Genomic DNA, 15,433 nt, shown 5'->3' on the forward strand with positions numbered 1-15,433 from the left:
TGCACATACTAGTAATACAGAAGGGAACAGCAAGGTTAATTCTAAAAGCATGTGCAGGTAAGTTAATTTTGCACTTTTGAACATCTCACCTGCTTTCTTACTACAGCTCCCATGGTCTCAAATATTCATTCTATTATCCCTGACCACCACGCCCCATCATGTAAATGCTATGGAGATTTTCCAATGTATTCATTTTCTTCTATGATTTTACACCGGAGATTTTTTGACAAAGTGTTTGCCTCTCACGATGCTATGCCTTACCAGATAAGCTTTCTAGCAGTCCAGCAGGCAAAATTTAATCCTACATGAGTGACATGAAGAAATGCCACTATTTTAAAGTTAATTAACTAAGCTTTGGTTTGTAGCTTTGAATAATATTTCTTCCTCTGGAAAGAGAAGATTCTCAGTTTCATAGCAAAACAAACAGTTCTTCTAGGCATAGAAAGGTCTAAGAAAACAATGCAGCTGTAATTTTTAGGAAAAACTGTGGTTCTCAATTCATACATACTCCTAATCATAATCTCTTAAAACAATAAAAACTCTGTTATTTACTTCAGGCAATAAAAAAGCAGCCTCAGAATAGACAATTCATTATTATCATTAATAGGCAATTCTGCATTCACCATTACTATTAATACCTGATTTTGTTTAAACATCGGGAAGCATGCTCACGATGCACTTTCACTATGCTCATTGAACTTCATTACACATCATACACGACCTGAGCACAAGATCTCCTCTTACTGGATCTCAAAATGTATTGTATTACTACAGTGTAGTACATAATATTGTGCAATACCTACGTAATATATAGGTATATAAGAGTATGTGTTGTGTTACACAGTACCACAAACTTTTCTGCACAGAGATTTCTGAAATTGAGGTATATAGACATATGCATCCAAGTAAATTCTAAGGCTGAGATTTTGCAACAAGATCATTTGATGTAAATTAACACTATTAATATCTAGTATCTCTCCAGAGCTACTCAAAGTGCTATCCTATGTGAGCTTCAGAATACTAAAGAAGCTCCTTTGCCATAGCATCTGCAACACGACAATATGATGTGTATTGTACCTCTCAAGAGTCCATAAGCTGTGGCTACCTAGCTTCAGCCTTGACTGGCCTGAGATCACTTTCAGTTCAGGACACTGTACAAACAGAACTGTATGACATCTCAAAGCACAAGCTGATGTCAGAAGAAAACTTGTATTTTCAAATGAAGTTTTGACCTCGATAGAAGTAGTTTAAATTGTTTTCCTATTATTTTTAAGTACATCATTTTTGAGGGTTGTGATTAATGTTTGAGACATGCAACTAGCACATCAATCAGAATGATGTTTTAATGAAAACAAAAAATAGAAGATATTTAATCAGGCAACCACTTCATGCTGTATTTATCTTTTGAAGAAAAACATTCTTTTACATCCAAAGTTACAAACATGAAAAAAGAAAACAGGCAACATTTTTCTTCTATTCGCCTTTCTACCCACCATCCTACCCATCCAGCAGACTGCATTACATCAGATAATATATTCTGACCACCACCTAGCACCAACCTGCTTCCAGATGCAGTATCATCATTTTGGATTAATTTTACCTATTGTATACTCCATCTCCTCCACTCTAACCCATGTTCAACAGAGATACTCAGACCTAGAGCCCTCACTTTTGAAGGTCATTTGAGAATCCATGCTTGACCTGGAACAAAGGAGAAGTCTTTCTGACTCGCCTGTGTACCTTCGTGCCCAGAGCTGCTCTCCTGCATTCACTGCTCGAGGCTTCAGAGACAGCGTTTCAAATTTCACATAGGTCTCTTTTGCAAGGTCAGCTTCCTTTGCACTTTTTGGTTTCACATGAAGTTTGATAACTTTGTAGAGCAAGAAAAATATCAAAGGTAAAATAACCACACATGCTGCACTGCTGGCCACTATCAGAATAGAAAACTGAGAGCTGCTTTCGTCATTTAACCTATCAGTGGAGAAAATAATGCACTGCTCTTTTGTAGGTGGCACTCCTTTGGGTGAGACACATGCCATATATTGAGTACTAGGTTGCAAACCATCAATTGTGACTTTGTTTTTGCTAGAATCAGTGCTCAGAGGCAACATATCTTTCTCACCATACTTCGAATATAACACAGTCACTGCAGAGTTGCTTGTGGCATTGACAGTTTTCCAAGTTAAGGTCACTCTTTCATCAGTTTCACTGATCACTCTTAGGTTCTTTACAGTAACATTTTGCTCAGCAATACCTTCTGTATTCAGTGAAGTCTCCTCACCTTTCTTGCTTATCTCCCCAGTCTGCTTTTTGTTTCCATTTGTCACTGCCTTCGAATATTTCTTTCCATCAGACATGGGTCTGGATTGCTTCTTGTCAGTAAACCTGATGCTCGTTGATCTTTCAGTGCTAGTCAGTGCTGTGGTAGTTGGTGTGGTGGGAAGAGGTGTGGTTGTCCTCTCAGGTTCCTGCTTGGATTCCTCCTGAGTGGTATTCTGTCTCTCTGCCTCTTGCTTCCTTCCATACTTCTGTGGTGACACAGTTGTAGTAACTACACCAACCACTGTGACAGTAACAGCAGCTTCTGACATTCCTGCTAAGTTCTTGGCTTTACATCTGTATTCTCCTGCATCCTTGTATGAAATCCCTGTCAAGCTTATTATGGACCATCTGACACCCTCTCCAGGTGTTTCTTGAATTACTACAGGAAAATGCAAAGAGTAACACATTATAAAAGGGAGCTAAAGAGAAAGTAAACATTATTAGACTACTTCTTCCCTTATTTCAGACAGAAGAATTCACATGTATTACACTTTAAAAAACAAACAAACAAACAAACAAAAACAAAAACCCAAACAAAGAAGCCCTACCAAACAAACAAAGAAAAGAAAACCAATCCAAACTCCACACATAAACTGGGGAACTCCCTGCTATATTATATTATTACAGAAAAGTGCTCAGCTTGGGTCAAAATGGAATTGAATGCCTGGAGGAATTACAATATAATCTGCAGTTTCACTAAGTAAAACAAAACCACATAAACAGAAATCAAATATCTGAAAGCTGTTAAATGACTAGGAAATACAAGGCTTACTGTCTTCAAATGACACTGAACACACTAGCCATTTAAAACATTTTTGGAAATTACCTTTCTCTTAAGATATTTCAGTACTTTGGACTATTACCTTCTTCAGACCTATGATTTAAGATAACTGCCAACTACTTGGCATTAGCAAGAAATATTCTTTATATTTAAGTTACTGCATAAATATCTATCATAGCAGCTAGAATAATATCAGAAAAATCACAGCCTCTTCAGCATTCAAGATGGGTGTTGTAAATAAACAATAAACATTTGCAAATAACATAGAAAACGCAATTTTGGAAAATCCTATGTTTACAGTGCTGAGTTTTAAGTGGCTCAGTTATGGCCTCACTAGCTTTTTTAACATGAACATTTTCAACCAAAAAGGAGTTTCCAGTAACAAATTCTCCTTTCTGCTTTTCAGCCTCTGAGTTAGGGCCCAACTATCCCAACCTTCACTTTCCTTTATCCTTCACCTGCTTCAGCTGTTTTCCCCTTCCATGCACATTGTTCCTATCACAGACCACATCCAGAATCAAGACAGTCTGTTGGACCTGTTCAGACCCAGACAAAGAATTTCATCACAAGCTGGCACTTGTATCTGTGCAACAGCTGGTGCAACACCTGGTCCATTGTTACTCTTTATAAAGATCTCAAAGTACAAGCAACCCAACAATATCAGGCTCTCCCATTTCCTATAAAAGAGCAATTATACCTGTATAGTTCACTGGTATATTGTCTGACCTAGTCCAAGTAAGCTGCGGTGTTGGGTACCCTGTCGCATCGCAGCGTAGCAGAACGTTGCTTCCCAGCGGGGAAGTGATTTTTGTCGCTGATGTCATCACGGATGGTTTAAGACACTGCTCTAACTCAGCTCTCTGGAAGAAGATTCCTGCCAGGCTTTCAGGTCCACTACATGAAACCAATGGATCAAGAAGTACAAGTGAGTTGTCCACAATTTTGGAAAATTCAATTAGCTTTGAAATGCGACAGTCACAAAACCATGGGTTGTCCTGCAAACCTGAAGCAGAGAGGGAAGAGGGGAGGAAAAGAAAAAAAAAAGAAATAATAATGTTGGCAGGCAATGTATGGATACTGTGATTGCAGCATGACACATGACTACCGCCAAGTACAAGCAAGGAGAACCATGGACTTATTCTCAGTGAATATTTTCTCTCAATTTGTGATTTGTGTTTTGCTAATTGGTGGGGGAGTTTTGGAAGAGGTGAGGAAGTATGAATGTTTATTAAGCTAAACTTTTTCTTCACAGAAGTCCACAGGAGCATAGTCATATACTAGCACTATCTTTCCTTAACTTTGCTATTTATCTAGGAAGTAACATTTTGAAAGGATGTCTTAAAATGGATGATACATTTTTTACGTGCCTTCTGAGGGCTTCAGTAGCTTCTCAGGGCTATTGCATCCTGTCACTCTCCTCTGCTCTTAGTCCTTCTTTGGGCTCTTACAGTTCTCAGATCCTTTTTTTCAATGCTTGCAGAGAACATGATTTAAGGGTTTAGAGCTTACACCAACATCTCTGCCCCTTGAAAAAAAGGATAAAGGCTAAGGACAAAAAGCTTTAGGCCAATGAAATTCTTATCTGGCTCTGAACTACAGCAATATTCTTAGAAATCTGGCTTCAATTTAGGACAACCTCTGAAATACATTCAAAAAGAATAGCAGAAGAGTAGAAAATTGGAAGGACCCTGGAAAAAGATGATGACTACAATATTTTTATGATGGCACACAAGAATGCTATCTCTCCTCTTCTATTAGAGACTATAACATTTGGTTCTTGATTCCAAAGTCTTTGAGAATGAGAGGCTTCTCCCTCTTGGTGAACTTATTATGGTGAAAGAGGGTAGCCATTTCTGAGGAATGTAAGTCTAAATCCTCAGCTGGTATTGATTACTCTGCTATTTTGACCTTCATAGAGCACCAGCAGCTTCACCAAGTAAAAGCATTTCACTCATGAGTTCTAATATTTTCTCACTTGACTTATACTTCGGGGCATATCTTTTTCATTTTTTTTTTTAATATTAACAATAAACAGAACTTACAGTCTGAAACAAGGGATGGTATGCAAGAACCCCTCACTATTGAATTTACTGATCAGTGCAGTGGACAAGTCATATTAATTAAACTAAAATTAAAAGAAAAAAAACCTGAAACACTGCTAATATTGTTCAGTGTGTATTTTTAGGAATTATCAAAACAGCTAACAGAAAAATTCTGCTTTTTTTTTTCCAGAAGAAACCTGTAGATGAAAGAATACATGAATAATTAACTACTGCTTCCTTTTATCGCCTGACCAAGATTAGGTTATTTTAAGCATGATGGCAGTGATTGGTTAAAACTGTGGTAAACCCCAATTAATCCCCGCTCTTTAAAACAAGACTTGACCTGAAGAGATTCCATGACTTTGACATCACAATCCAATTTCACCCCTTCCAGACATAAGAGATTTTGCATCTATTCACTACTTATTGCCTGCTGGAACAGAGGAGGAGAAATCAAGGAAACTGTAGCAGCAACTGCTTTTCTTTGGGAAAAAAAAAAAAAAAGAAAAAGAAAAAATAACCTCCAAAATATAAAAATTTTTCTTGTATGAATTTCACACATATTCATAAGCAAAAGAAATACCATCTGACTGTTTTCTATGTGTCTAGGCACATCAACTGTTTGTGCTCATAAAAATTCTGCCCAATTAAGCACATGTATGTAACTATCTCTGCTCATCTTTTAAATTAGGCAAGCTTTAGTCTGTAGTTAGAGACAATGTTCCAGTAATTTATTTTTTTTATTGTCACTTGTTTGTAAGGGGTCAATTTTCCTCACTATGTTAAGAAGGAGACTATATGAGCATTTAAAAATTAAATTCCCCTAAGGTGTAAGAGGGAAGACAGGATCCCCTTGAAACAAGGCCTCAACTTCCAGGGTTCCTCCGTAAGGAATGCTGCTAAAATGCACGTGAACCCCCAGCATGGCCTCAGTGCTATCTAAAGGACAGAAGCATGAGGCAGCTGTGCTACAAGCAGGCAGCAGGGCAGGAACTCTGGGTCCACAGTGTCAATCAGGACAGATCTGCAGCATCAGTGGGGCTCCTATCCCACATACCAGGCAGCAGATTCTCCCTTACATTGAATACTACTGAAAATATTTCTTCTGCAACCTTTCTGCATCCTATAAGCTTTACTGCAGGAAAGGATGGGGTTCATTATGGTTTCTAATACTACTAGCAGCCCAGATTGGATGGGGATTTGAGCGACCTGATCTAGTGGAAGGTGTCCCTGCCCATTGCAGGGGGGGTTGGAACTGGGTGATCTTTGAGGTTCTTCCCAACACAAACCATTCTGCGATTCTATGATTCTGGTTGGAAAAGACCTTTAAGAAGACAGAGTCCAATCGTAAACCTAACACTGCCAAGTCCACCACTAAACCACATCCTTAAGTGTCACATCTACACGTCCTTTAAACATCTCCAGTGATGGTGACTCTATCACTTCCCTGGGCAGCCTGTTCCAATGTTTGACAACCCTTTTGGTGAAGAAATTTTTCCTAGTATATATAAATACATGGCTTTCATATTCTCCCAGTGTCTCAAAGAAGAACCAAAGTTGCTACAGTGAGTATCAGAAATTGACAGAATAGAAGGAATGATGAAGCAAAGATGGACAGCTCTTAGCTTGTATGGTTGTTTAGTCCAGTCTAGGACACAGGTTTGACTATCAGAGATCATTCTGAAAGCCTGGTTTCAGCTTCAGAAGAAAGCTGTAGTCCCAGAAGACTCTGTATTTCTGTGCCTTAGTGCAAAGAAAGACTTATTTCAGTTAGTCACCTCATCTCCCCCACCCATCATACTTCCCAGTGCAAGTGGCTAAAGAAGGAGGACTTATACAAATACATATAATATATACAGCTACAGGAATTTCTTGTTTGTCTCCACAGCTCATCCCTTCTATTTACTTGTGTCTTGCCAATATCTGACAGTATTCACGTTACTTTTAGTAAACTTGTACAGCCCTTGTAAGTCATCAAGTCATGTGAATTCCCAAAATGAAAAGATGAAAGCACTATTGAGTTGGAAGCAAGGATAAAACACTGAATTTGATTACATTTCAGTTAGCTATTGAAGAGAATAGAAATGGGAATGTAAACCTAGTTTTCAAACTACAAAGGGCATTCTGAAATTCAACAGCTTGTGTTTACAAGATGGTAAAAGTGAGAACAAACACATGAAAGAATGAAGAAAATCTTCCAAAAAAAAGAAAAAAATAAGAAATTGGAAAAAATTGAGCACTTTAATAAAGGAATGAGATGGAATCCCCTCAGGAGAAGAAATTCCTTAGAAAAGAAAATAAAAATAATGATAAGTCTCCAACAGCATGTGTATCTGATGGAACACCAAGTCTTTATAAATCCTGGATTCTTTGTAGAAATATTAAGGCAGCTTCTTGACCCGAGAAAGAAATACTAACCAAAGCAAAACAAACATTTATGCATTGCAATATACCAATGCAGTGTATTTTAACATAAAATATGGATTATAAATTACTCTAAAAAACTTTCTTTATCCTAGATCAAGCATATTTTAAATTTACACTCACACATTTATATGTATGCTTGCATGTACAATGGCAAATATATGTATATGTGTGTCTGTGCATGCATATTTTTGCAGCCTTCTCAGTAAGCAGGGTTTCCCCATGCTGTGTCAATATGGACTTTAGCATTCAAAATAGCTATCAGTGAAATTTCCTTTGTAAATCAGTAACCAGTCTCAGACCATAACTTGTATAATAATCTGCTTTTCAGTTGCTGTAAAATGGCAGTATATGAAATATTGAATATTGAAATATTCACCATAGCTTGGGCCAACCTACCCAAGGCTCTCTTGGAACTGAAGCTGCAAAATTTTTGATCCATGGTTCTAAACAGTAAAGCCCACTTCCCGCAGTGGTCCCAGTGTTTCCTACACATAGTAATTGCTAGGGAGTGGTTTCAGGAAAAGCAGCATCTACCCAGTGGCCCAGTATAACAGCTGGGAGCCTGACGGACCTGCAGCATTTTGAATTTTTGGCACCTCTACATGCAACAGAGGCAAGATCTCATCTAACTGTCACTCTATCAAATCCTGGATTCCTCTGTTCCTCTCAGTGACTCACTAGATACAATTTTCCATATGGAAAATCCACGCCAGAAATTTCCATCTCTGTACAGCAGCCAATGCTGAAACTTAGCTGTGATTTTGATCAAAGTATTAGGCTATAGCTCCAGAAGTAACCAAGAGAGGCCACGGATGAACTCACACACTGGACTCTCAATCATTTCCACTGCTTAACTGCCAGCTCACTCCACAGCTTTGTTTTGAACTGTTCCAAAGTTTGTTCTCCAACACAAAGCCAGACGTGGCTCCAGGGCCAGTTCACACTCCCGGGGTTGGTCCCCAAAAGGCTTACGGATGAGATCACACCAAGGACAGCTCTCTCTATCCTGTTCTTGCCCCCAACATAAGTGCAGCATCCTCCAAACTACCCTGCATGTCTGTCAGTCCACCAGGTATACAACAAACCCTTGCTATTTTATATTAGAAAAGCACAATTCTATGGGTTGCAGTACAATTCTCACATTACTTCAAGCAGTTTGAACTGAAGAAAAGACACCCCCACCCACACAGTTACATTTTAAGATCACTGCAGCACCCTGTAGAGCCCACGGAAAACCAAGGGCTAAATCTCACAAAGCGTGGAACAGGCAAACAGCTTTAAAGAGAGCTGGCCCTAAACTGTGTGGATGAGAGTCAGAGTGAGACACTTGGCCGTAGGGCCAGGAATCCTTCCCTGACCCTCTTTAATTTTGCATAGTATCCACATGGAGAAACATCATACAGCAGGAGGTAATTAAAAAACCAAACCTGTAATTACAGAGAATATGAATTGGAATAAGGAAATGCTAACCTGCCAGTCCCCTGGCAAAAGTAGTCCATGGCTCCTCCAAGAGTCCTTGAAGTAAACATGGGGAAACTGAACTTTCTCTTACATGCAACCTTCCTGATGCTCAGTCAAGACACTGAAGATAAAATTGCCTCCTGGTGTTAAAAAAATGCATATGCATAAACATTTGAGTTGGGGTCTTTGCTGTTGTTGATCTTGTTAATTCAATACAAGTGACAATCTTGTTTTGCCAGAACTAGTAAAGAAACCAGCTCAAGCTATAACTGCTTATACTAAGTAGAATCGGACTGCTGTTTTCCTGACTAGACAAAAACAGCATTTATTTGCTCTGGGTTTCAGCACAAAGGTCAGCCTGAATGCTCCCACAGAGAACAGCTGGAGCACATGGGACACTCTTGAGCACCAAAGTGTGCAATTGTGGGCATCCCATTTTAAGAGAAACCTTTTTTAAAAAACCCAAAGGACTTCAAAGGGAAAAATTAACTATGGTAGGAAATTTCAAAAAACCCCTTTCATTGTATAAGAAACTGGTGAAAGAAATGGTGTGATTAGTTAAGGTGGCAAACAGGGAAGGAAAAGGCATGAAAGGTTACTATAAGAGATAGTAATTAGTTTTTCTGTATATCCATCTCATGTAGGACAAGAGATAATCAGCTTAGTTTGCAGTAAGGGAGATTGAGGTTAGATATTAAGAGAAACTTTCTCACTATCCTGATAGATAAGCACTGGAAGAGGTTACCAGAGAAAGCTCTGGAATGGTCTGACCACAGGCTTTAAGAACAGCACTGACTTAACCAGAACGGTTCAGTTCACCTGGATCTGCATCCCAGGAGGCTAGAGGCCTTTTCAAAATCCTTCCTGGTCACATACCTCTGTGATTCTTATCTACACCGAGGAGGAAGAGGAGGAGGAGAGTATCTATGGGATACATTTCTCCCCCCTCAGGCCCCAGCAAATCCAGTAGAGACAAGAAGGGGTGTCAGAGAGGAAGCAATGTCACAGAGCACATCTTGGCCCTGTTGTCCTAAGCCGACATCTCCTATGGTTGGAGCATTATAGAGACATTTCAACTCCTAGGTCATATTTCTAGCCTGATAGTTTCTATCAACCATTCATTCCTGAAAATCAACTGCTTTGTAACAGTCCATCAACAGCAACCTAAGGATGAGCCTCTGGCAGTGAGAGCGGCATATCTACACTTTGCAAGCTCCAGTAATACAGGTAATAAAACTAACACTTAGTGGAGATTAAGTAAGCTTGTCAAAGTAACCCATGACATAAAGAGCACTGTGCTTTCTAACCCCAGAGGAAGGGGATATTTCCTTATTCACTACAGAGTTTCCTATAGAGCAAGCACAGCCTGTCTGCATTGAGATATGCTCATCAGAAGGCTATGATATCAATGAAAGAAAATACAGCTAATTATTCACAGCTTAGCTAAGGTAGAGTTAGTCAACACACCACAATGAAAGCACTACCTGGCACTTTGCCTTCTCAAATCCAAATCTATAATGACTGCACAGAGCCTTTCTTGGCACGTAACACTAAAAAAAAAAAAAAAAGCAAGGTGCTGTTTGGACCCAGCTCTGGAGGTCTGTGTTCAAACGCAGTTGCAGTTCATAAATGAAAATGACTCAAAGATCACATCCCACACATCTAGAGAACTGAGTGCTGGCACCAGAGGGTTTGCCAGGACTAGAGGAGGCCAGTAAACTGCCTGCACCAACAAAGCCTGCAGATAGTTGCCACAGGAAGGGAAGAAGAGAAGAGTGTGTATGGGTTTGGGGGGGGGGGTTGTATTGGGGTTTTTTTGTTTGTTTCTTTTGGGTTGGGTTGGGTTTTTTTTAAGTGCTGAGGGCTGTGTAAGACAAGGAAACCAAATAACCTCTGGGACTCCCACATGAGATCATCAGGAGGATTAGATCTAGCACAGTCAGCTCCTAATTTAGTGCATCCCGTAGCCTTTGGTATGGGGACAGGGAAAGGGGTGCTGAGCTGGACTTACTTTTACATCTTTTTTTTTTTTTTTTTTTTTTTAAATCCTGAATAAATAAAGATCCTATTAATTCTACAAACCTGCAGTTACCATCTCTGTGTGGAACTTATTCAGCCTACTTGCATCTATTAAGTTACATACAATCTCACCTGAATGAGAGTTTCAAATTGCACCTTCTGTTGTGAAACAAAGCAGTTGAACAAATGAACACTGAATAGAGGGGGTTTAGATCAAGAAATTGGAAATACTGGGTGGTACAATGCAGGGCAGATCTTTACCAGTGTGTATAGAACTACTGCAGCAGAGAGAACCAGCTGGTTCTCCTCCCTTCCACCTGCTACGCTACACTACAAAAATATCAAAAGATGCACTTATATATAAATGGTGACAGAAGAGAACACTATTGATAGAGCTGTTCCAGTCATGTTCTGAGATTGCAGACAAGAAAGGGGTTACCTGCAAGACTAGGAAGTGGACAGAAAGTGTAAGATAAAGCACAAAGTCGCAGACAGAAATGAGGTGATGGTATACTAGAGAGATGGAATAAAATTATGAAAAAAAATAAAAATCAGAGTCTGGCCAAACTATTCTTAAATACTTACCTTAAATACTATAAACAGTACTGTGAAGTTGTAGGGATCAGATTCCTATTCTCTCTCTCATTTTCAGTATGTAAATTGGGATAATCAGTCAGCTTTAAAGCAAAGCAAGTTCAACAGGAGTCATGCGGAGAGCAGAGTTGCCCTCTCTTGAGCCACCAACACTATCTGCAGCACTGTGTCTCAGAACAGGCTTCATACCAGCATCAACCCTAACTACTTGTTTGGCTTGTGAGCCACTGGAAAAAAAAAGTTGCAAATGGATATGCTTGCAGTAGTAACCTTATACAGTGACGAGGGAAATGTCATCAAACCCACAACTTTTGTAAGTCCTGCATTTACATGGATACTGAATGCTCCATATGGCCTGTATTCCTGTAGAACAGAATCTCATAGATTTTACTTCAGTTTTATAACCTTGAGATAACAACAAACATGAAGGCCACTATCTTCATTCTATAGTTTTCTGTCATCAACAGAAAATAAATAAATAAATAATCACAGAACAAACCAGAAGACTGACTTACTCTCCTGAATCCCAGGCTGATGCCCTACCTGCTCTCACTTGCAGCTTAACATTTAGGCACCTTTTAATAAGGAATGAGACAGGCTGTTTAACCTACCCAAAATGACTCTCTGGGTCACTGCAATGTCTGTGTTCTTGGACAGGACAGCTTCTGAGAAGGGGGGCCAAATGTCCATCAAGTCTGATGGCAAGGTGGTTAGCTTGTTGCTGGATATGTCCAGGTAGGTGAGGTTTCTCAGGTACCGGCCAGCATCAGCAGGAATGCTGGTCACTTTATTGTTGTGTAAATCAAGAGTCCGTAGGTTGGGCATCTCTGCCAGTGATTCCCAAGGGAAAGTCGAGAGCAGATTACCATCCAGCCGTAGCTCATGCAGTTGTTTCAAGTTATAGAAGCTGCTGATATCAATGTTGGCTACACAGTTGTAAGTTACCCACAGGTATTTGAGATCTACTAGGTAGTAAAAGGCTTCAGTTGGAATCCTTCGTATGACAGTTTTCTCTATACGAAGTTTTACAGTATCCACAGGAACATTCACAGGGATCTCATACATGTCAGGATCATTACAGAGCACAGACCTAGCATCAAAAAAAATGTAAAAAAAAAAAAAAAAAAAAAAAAAAAAAAAAAGAGACAGCACACGGCATTTCTTTATCAGAACTTTGTATTTCAGATTTAAATGCAAATGCTATTACTTTCTGCAACACTACTAGCAAAATAAACAATGTGAAATCAAGATCAGTCCTCTGCATTTAAAAACTGAAAAGACAAACGTGGAGTTTCTAAAGAAAAAAAGAATACAAAACAGCAATGATACGTTCGCATGAAATCCAGATTTCCTTTTTTCTAAAGCATGAAAGCACCATCTTCCGCACATCATTCTATTGACAACCAAAAAACAGAAGTCGTTGTATAAGGAATTACACATGCATGTATCTCAAGTGGGAACTGCTTGCCATCTGATTTACTAAAATTCAGAATATTGGATTACTAATTTCTAATTTTTCTGCATGATGAAAGTTCAAAGTATGTGTCTAGATTTACCTTTCAGAACAGACTGAAAATTGAAATTGTTAGCTTGTTTCTCTAAAGGAGAGCTTTCTAGCCCTCTTTCTGGTGTCTACATAGAAATGACCTGCTTTTTAGAGGTGCTAAGAACATTCTGCTCCCGTTGATTTCCCAGCACTATCAACAATCGATTTGTTTCCGTTTCTTTGGGGTATATTGTTTGCATATTTCAGCTTGAAGATTCCCCTCCCCTCAATAAGCCTATCTTTAATTTTCTCCCCCTTTTCCCTATATTCTTCCTCTACTTTACTTTCTCCTCATGCAGTTTTATACTACTTATTGTCACAAAACATCTAGCAGTGACAAAAAGTACATCCCATCATGACAATACACAGATCACAAAATTTCAAATTAACCTCTTTATTACCAAAAATTATGATTTTGCTGCAGATTAAAAAAAAATAAAAATAATAATAATAAAAAACCTACTGTATTTATTTCAACCAGAATCATCTTACAGTAGAAAACCAGTTTGTAGAAATAGAAAGAACATTACAATAGTAGGAAAATCATAGAACAGAAAGAAATTGCCTTCTGCAAAAACTGTAGATTTAGAGTAGCTATTTGCTAAGTACAAAGCCATAATCACCATCTGCTCCTATTCAGGAACGCTGCTAGCCATATAACCTCAGTGTAAAATACACCTTTATTTCAACTACGCTAGAACTAATTTGCAATGTACGTGAAGGTTATTCCCAATTCCTTCAACCCTTTTCCTTATAAATTGCCTTGTATAGCAAACAATAAAATATATACCTTGTTCCAGTGCCATCACTTCTGCCATGGTAAACGCAAGTGCATTGTGAAGGACAAAAACCATGCACTTCTTCGAAAAAGCTCATTAGGAAGTAGAAGAAAATAAACAGATACATGGCTTCCTCCCAGCAGAACTGATATGAAAAAATTTGAAAACTTTATTCCTAGGCACTCATGTGCAGTATGCTACAAATGTGAATGTAGACATCCATTTAGTAACAGCAGATTACATCAGATTAGCTGAGATCTGTAGTTGCTTAACCTTCAAATGTATCCTGAAAGGGATCAGTTAAACCAGCTCATTCTTTATTCTGTCAGAAGAACACACTCCGTTTCAAATCGTACCCAGCATGTTTCAAGGCTGTTTTAACATGTAGCTTGTAGGGTTAGTATGTAATAAAATATCTCTTTGCTCCTTCCAAGAGGCAATGCATCAGTTACTGTCCATAAAGTGTTCCAAGGTTCCTGAAGGAAATCTAGCACAGCATGAGGATATTGCATGGCATTTTCTTTAATACTAAAAATTACAAATTAATAGGAAGCCTAGATTCCAGAGCGCTTAAAAAATCCTGTAAAAACAGGTTTTTACCAAAAAAAACCCACATATATTTTAAATAAGTTACACACTGCAAAGCCAAACTTCAGATGCATGCATACATAATAACAGAAGATATTTATTCTCAAAATCTGAGAATCATCAAGAGTGCATATACTACCATTCATAAATAGATCTATACACAGCCTCTTTTCCATCCTCAATAAATCCACCGCTCACATCACCAAAGGTATTTTTTTTAATTACACAACAGACCTATATAACCACGAGCTTGACTTAGAAATTATAAGAAAAGATCAGAAAGTCAAGCTTTAGGGTGCACTTTGCCTCATTTCCAGGATTTGCTGTGCAGTCACAAGCACTGGAAATGTACCACTACTAAAATAAAAGTGGATTTTCCTACAAATTCATTTGGTTGTGTGAGCCAGAACTTTAAAAATACATCAAATATCTGAAACCCCTTCAAAATCCTGAAAGCTGATAACAGGTTCTTTAGGGTTTGGCTAGATATTTTGATATCTTAACATATTCACAGAAACAGAACTTTGCAAAGCATATCAACATGGACAATTGGTATAGAAATATATTTACACAGGGAGAATCCAGAATATTTCCAGTTTGGAAAACTTTCAAGGGAAGTTGAGAGAAAGTAATTCATGGAAGGAATTACAGGTGCAAAATCTATGCTACTGAACCTAAGCACGTCCTGCTTCAGTCTCTCCCTGCCCCTGTGCCACCTTGTCCAACCCTCTAAGAGTCACAGCGACCACTTCACTGGCCTTTTTTATTTGGGGCAGACGTATTGGGCCAACAAACCTCACTCTCAAAAGCTAATGTCTTTGTGGGTTTTGTATTTTTGTCTTCTTAACCTATCTAAAAAGATTACTGTCATTAA

General features: G+C 38.7%; 1 protein-coding gene across 1 annotated transcript; it reads right to left on the reverse strand.

Moving 5' to 3' along the window:
* Positions 1–1,637: 1,637 nt before the first annotated feature.
* LRIT3 (leucine rich repeat, Ig-like and transmembrane domains 3) lies at positions 1,638–14,098 on the reverse strand. The gene is made up of 4 exons (XM_009961866.2): positions 13,983–14,098; positions 12,258–12,736; positions 3,801–4,106; positions 1,638–2,701 (listed from the first exon to the last, which is right to left on the reverse strand). The coding sequence occupies exons 1-4, from the start codon at positions 14,096–14,098 to the stop codon at positions 1,638–1,640; spliced, it is 1,965 nt and encodes a 654-aa protein (XP_009960168.2).
* Between the last annotated feature and the right edge of the window lie 1,335 nt (positions 14,099–15,433).

The sequence above is a fragment of the Leptosomus discolor genome, chromosome 4 (assembly GCF_034619465.1).
Source record: "Leptosomus discolor isolate bLepDis1 chromosome 4, bLepDis1.hap2, whole genome shotgun sequence".
Lineage (NCBI taxonomy): Eukaryota > Metazoa > Chordata > Aves > Leptosomiformes > Leptosomidae > Leptosomus > Leptosomus discolor.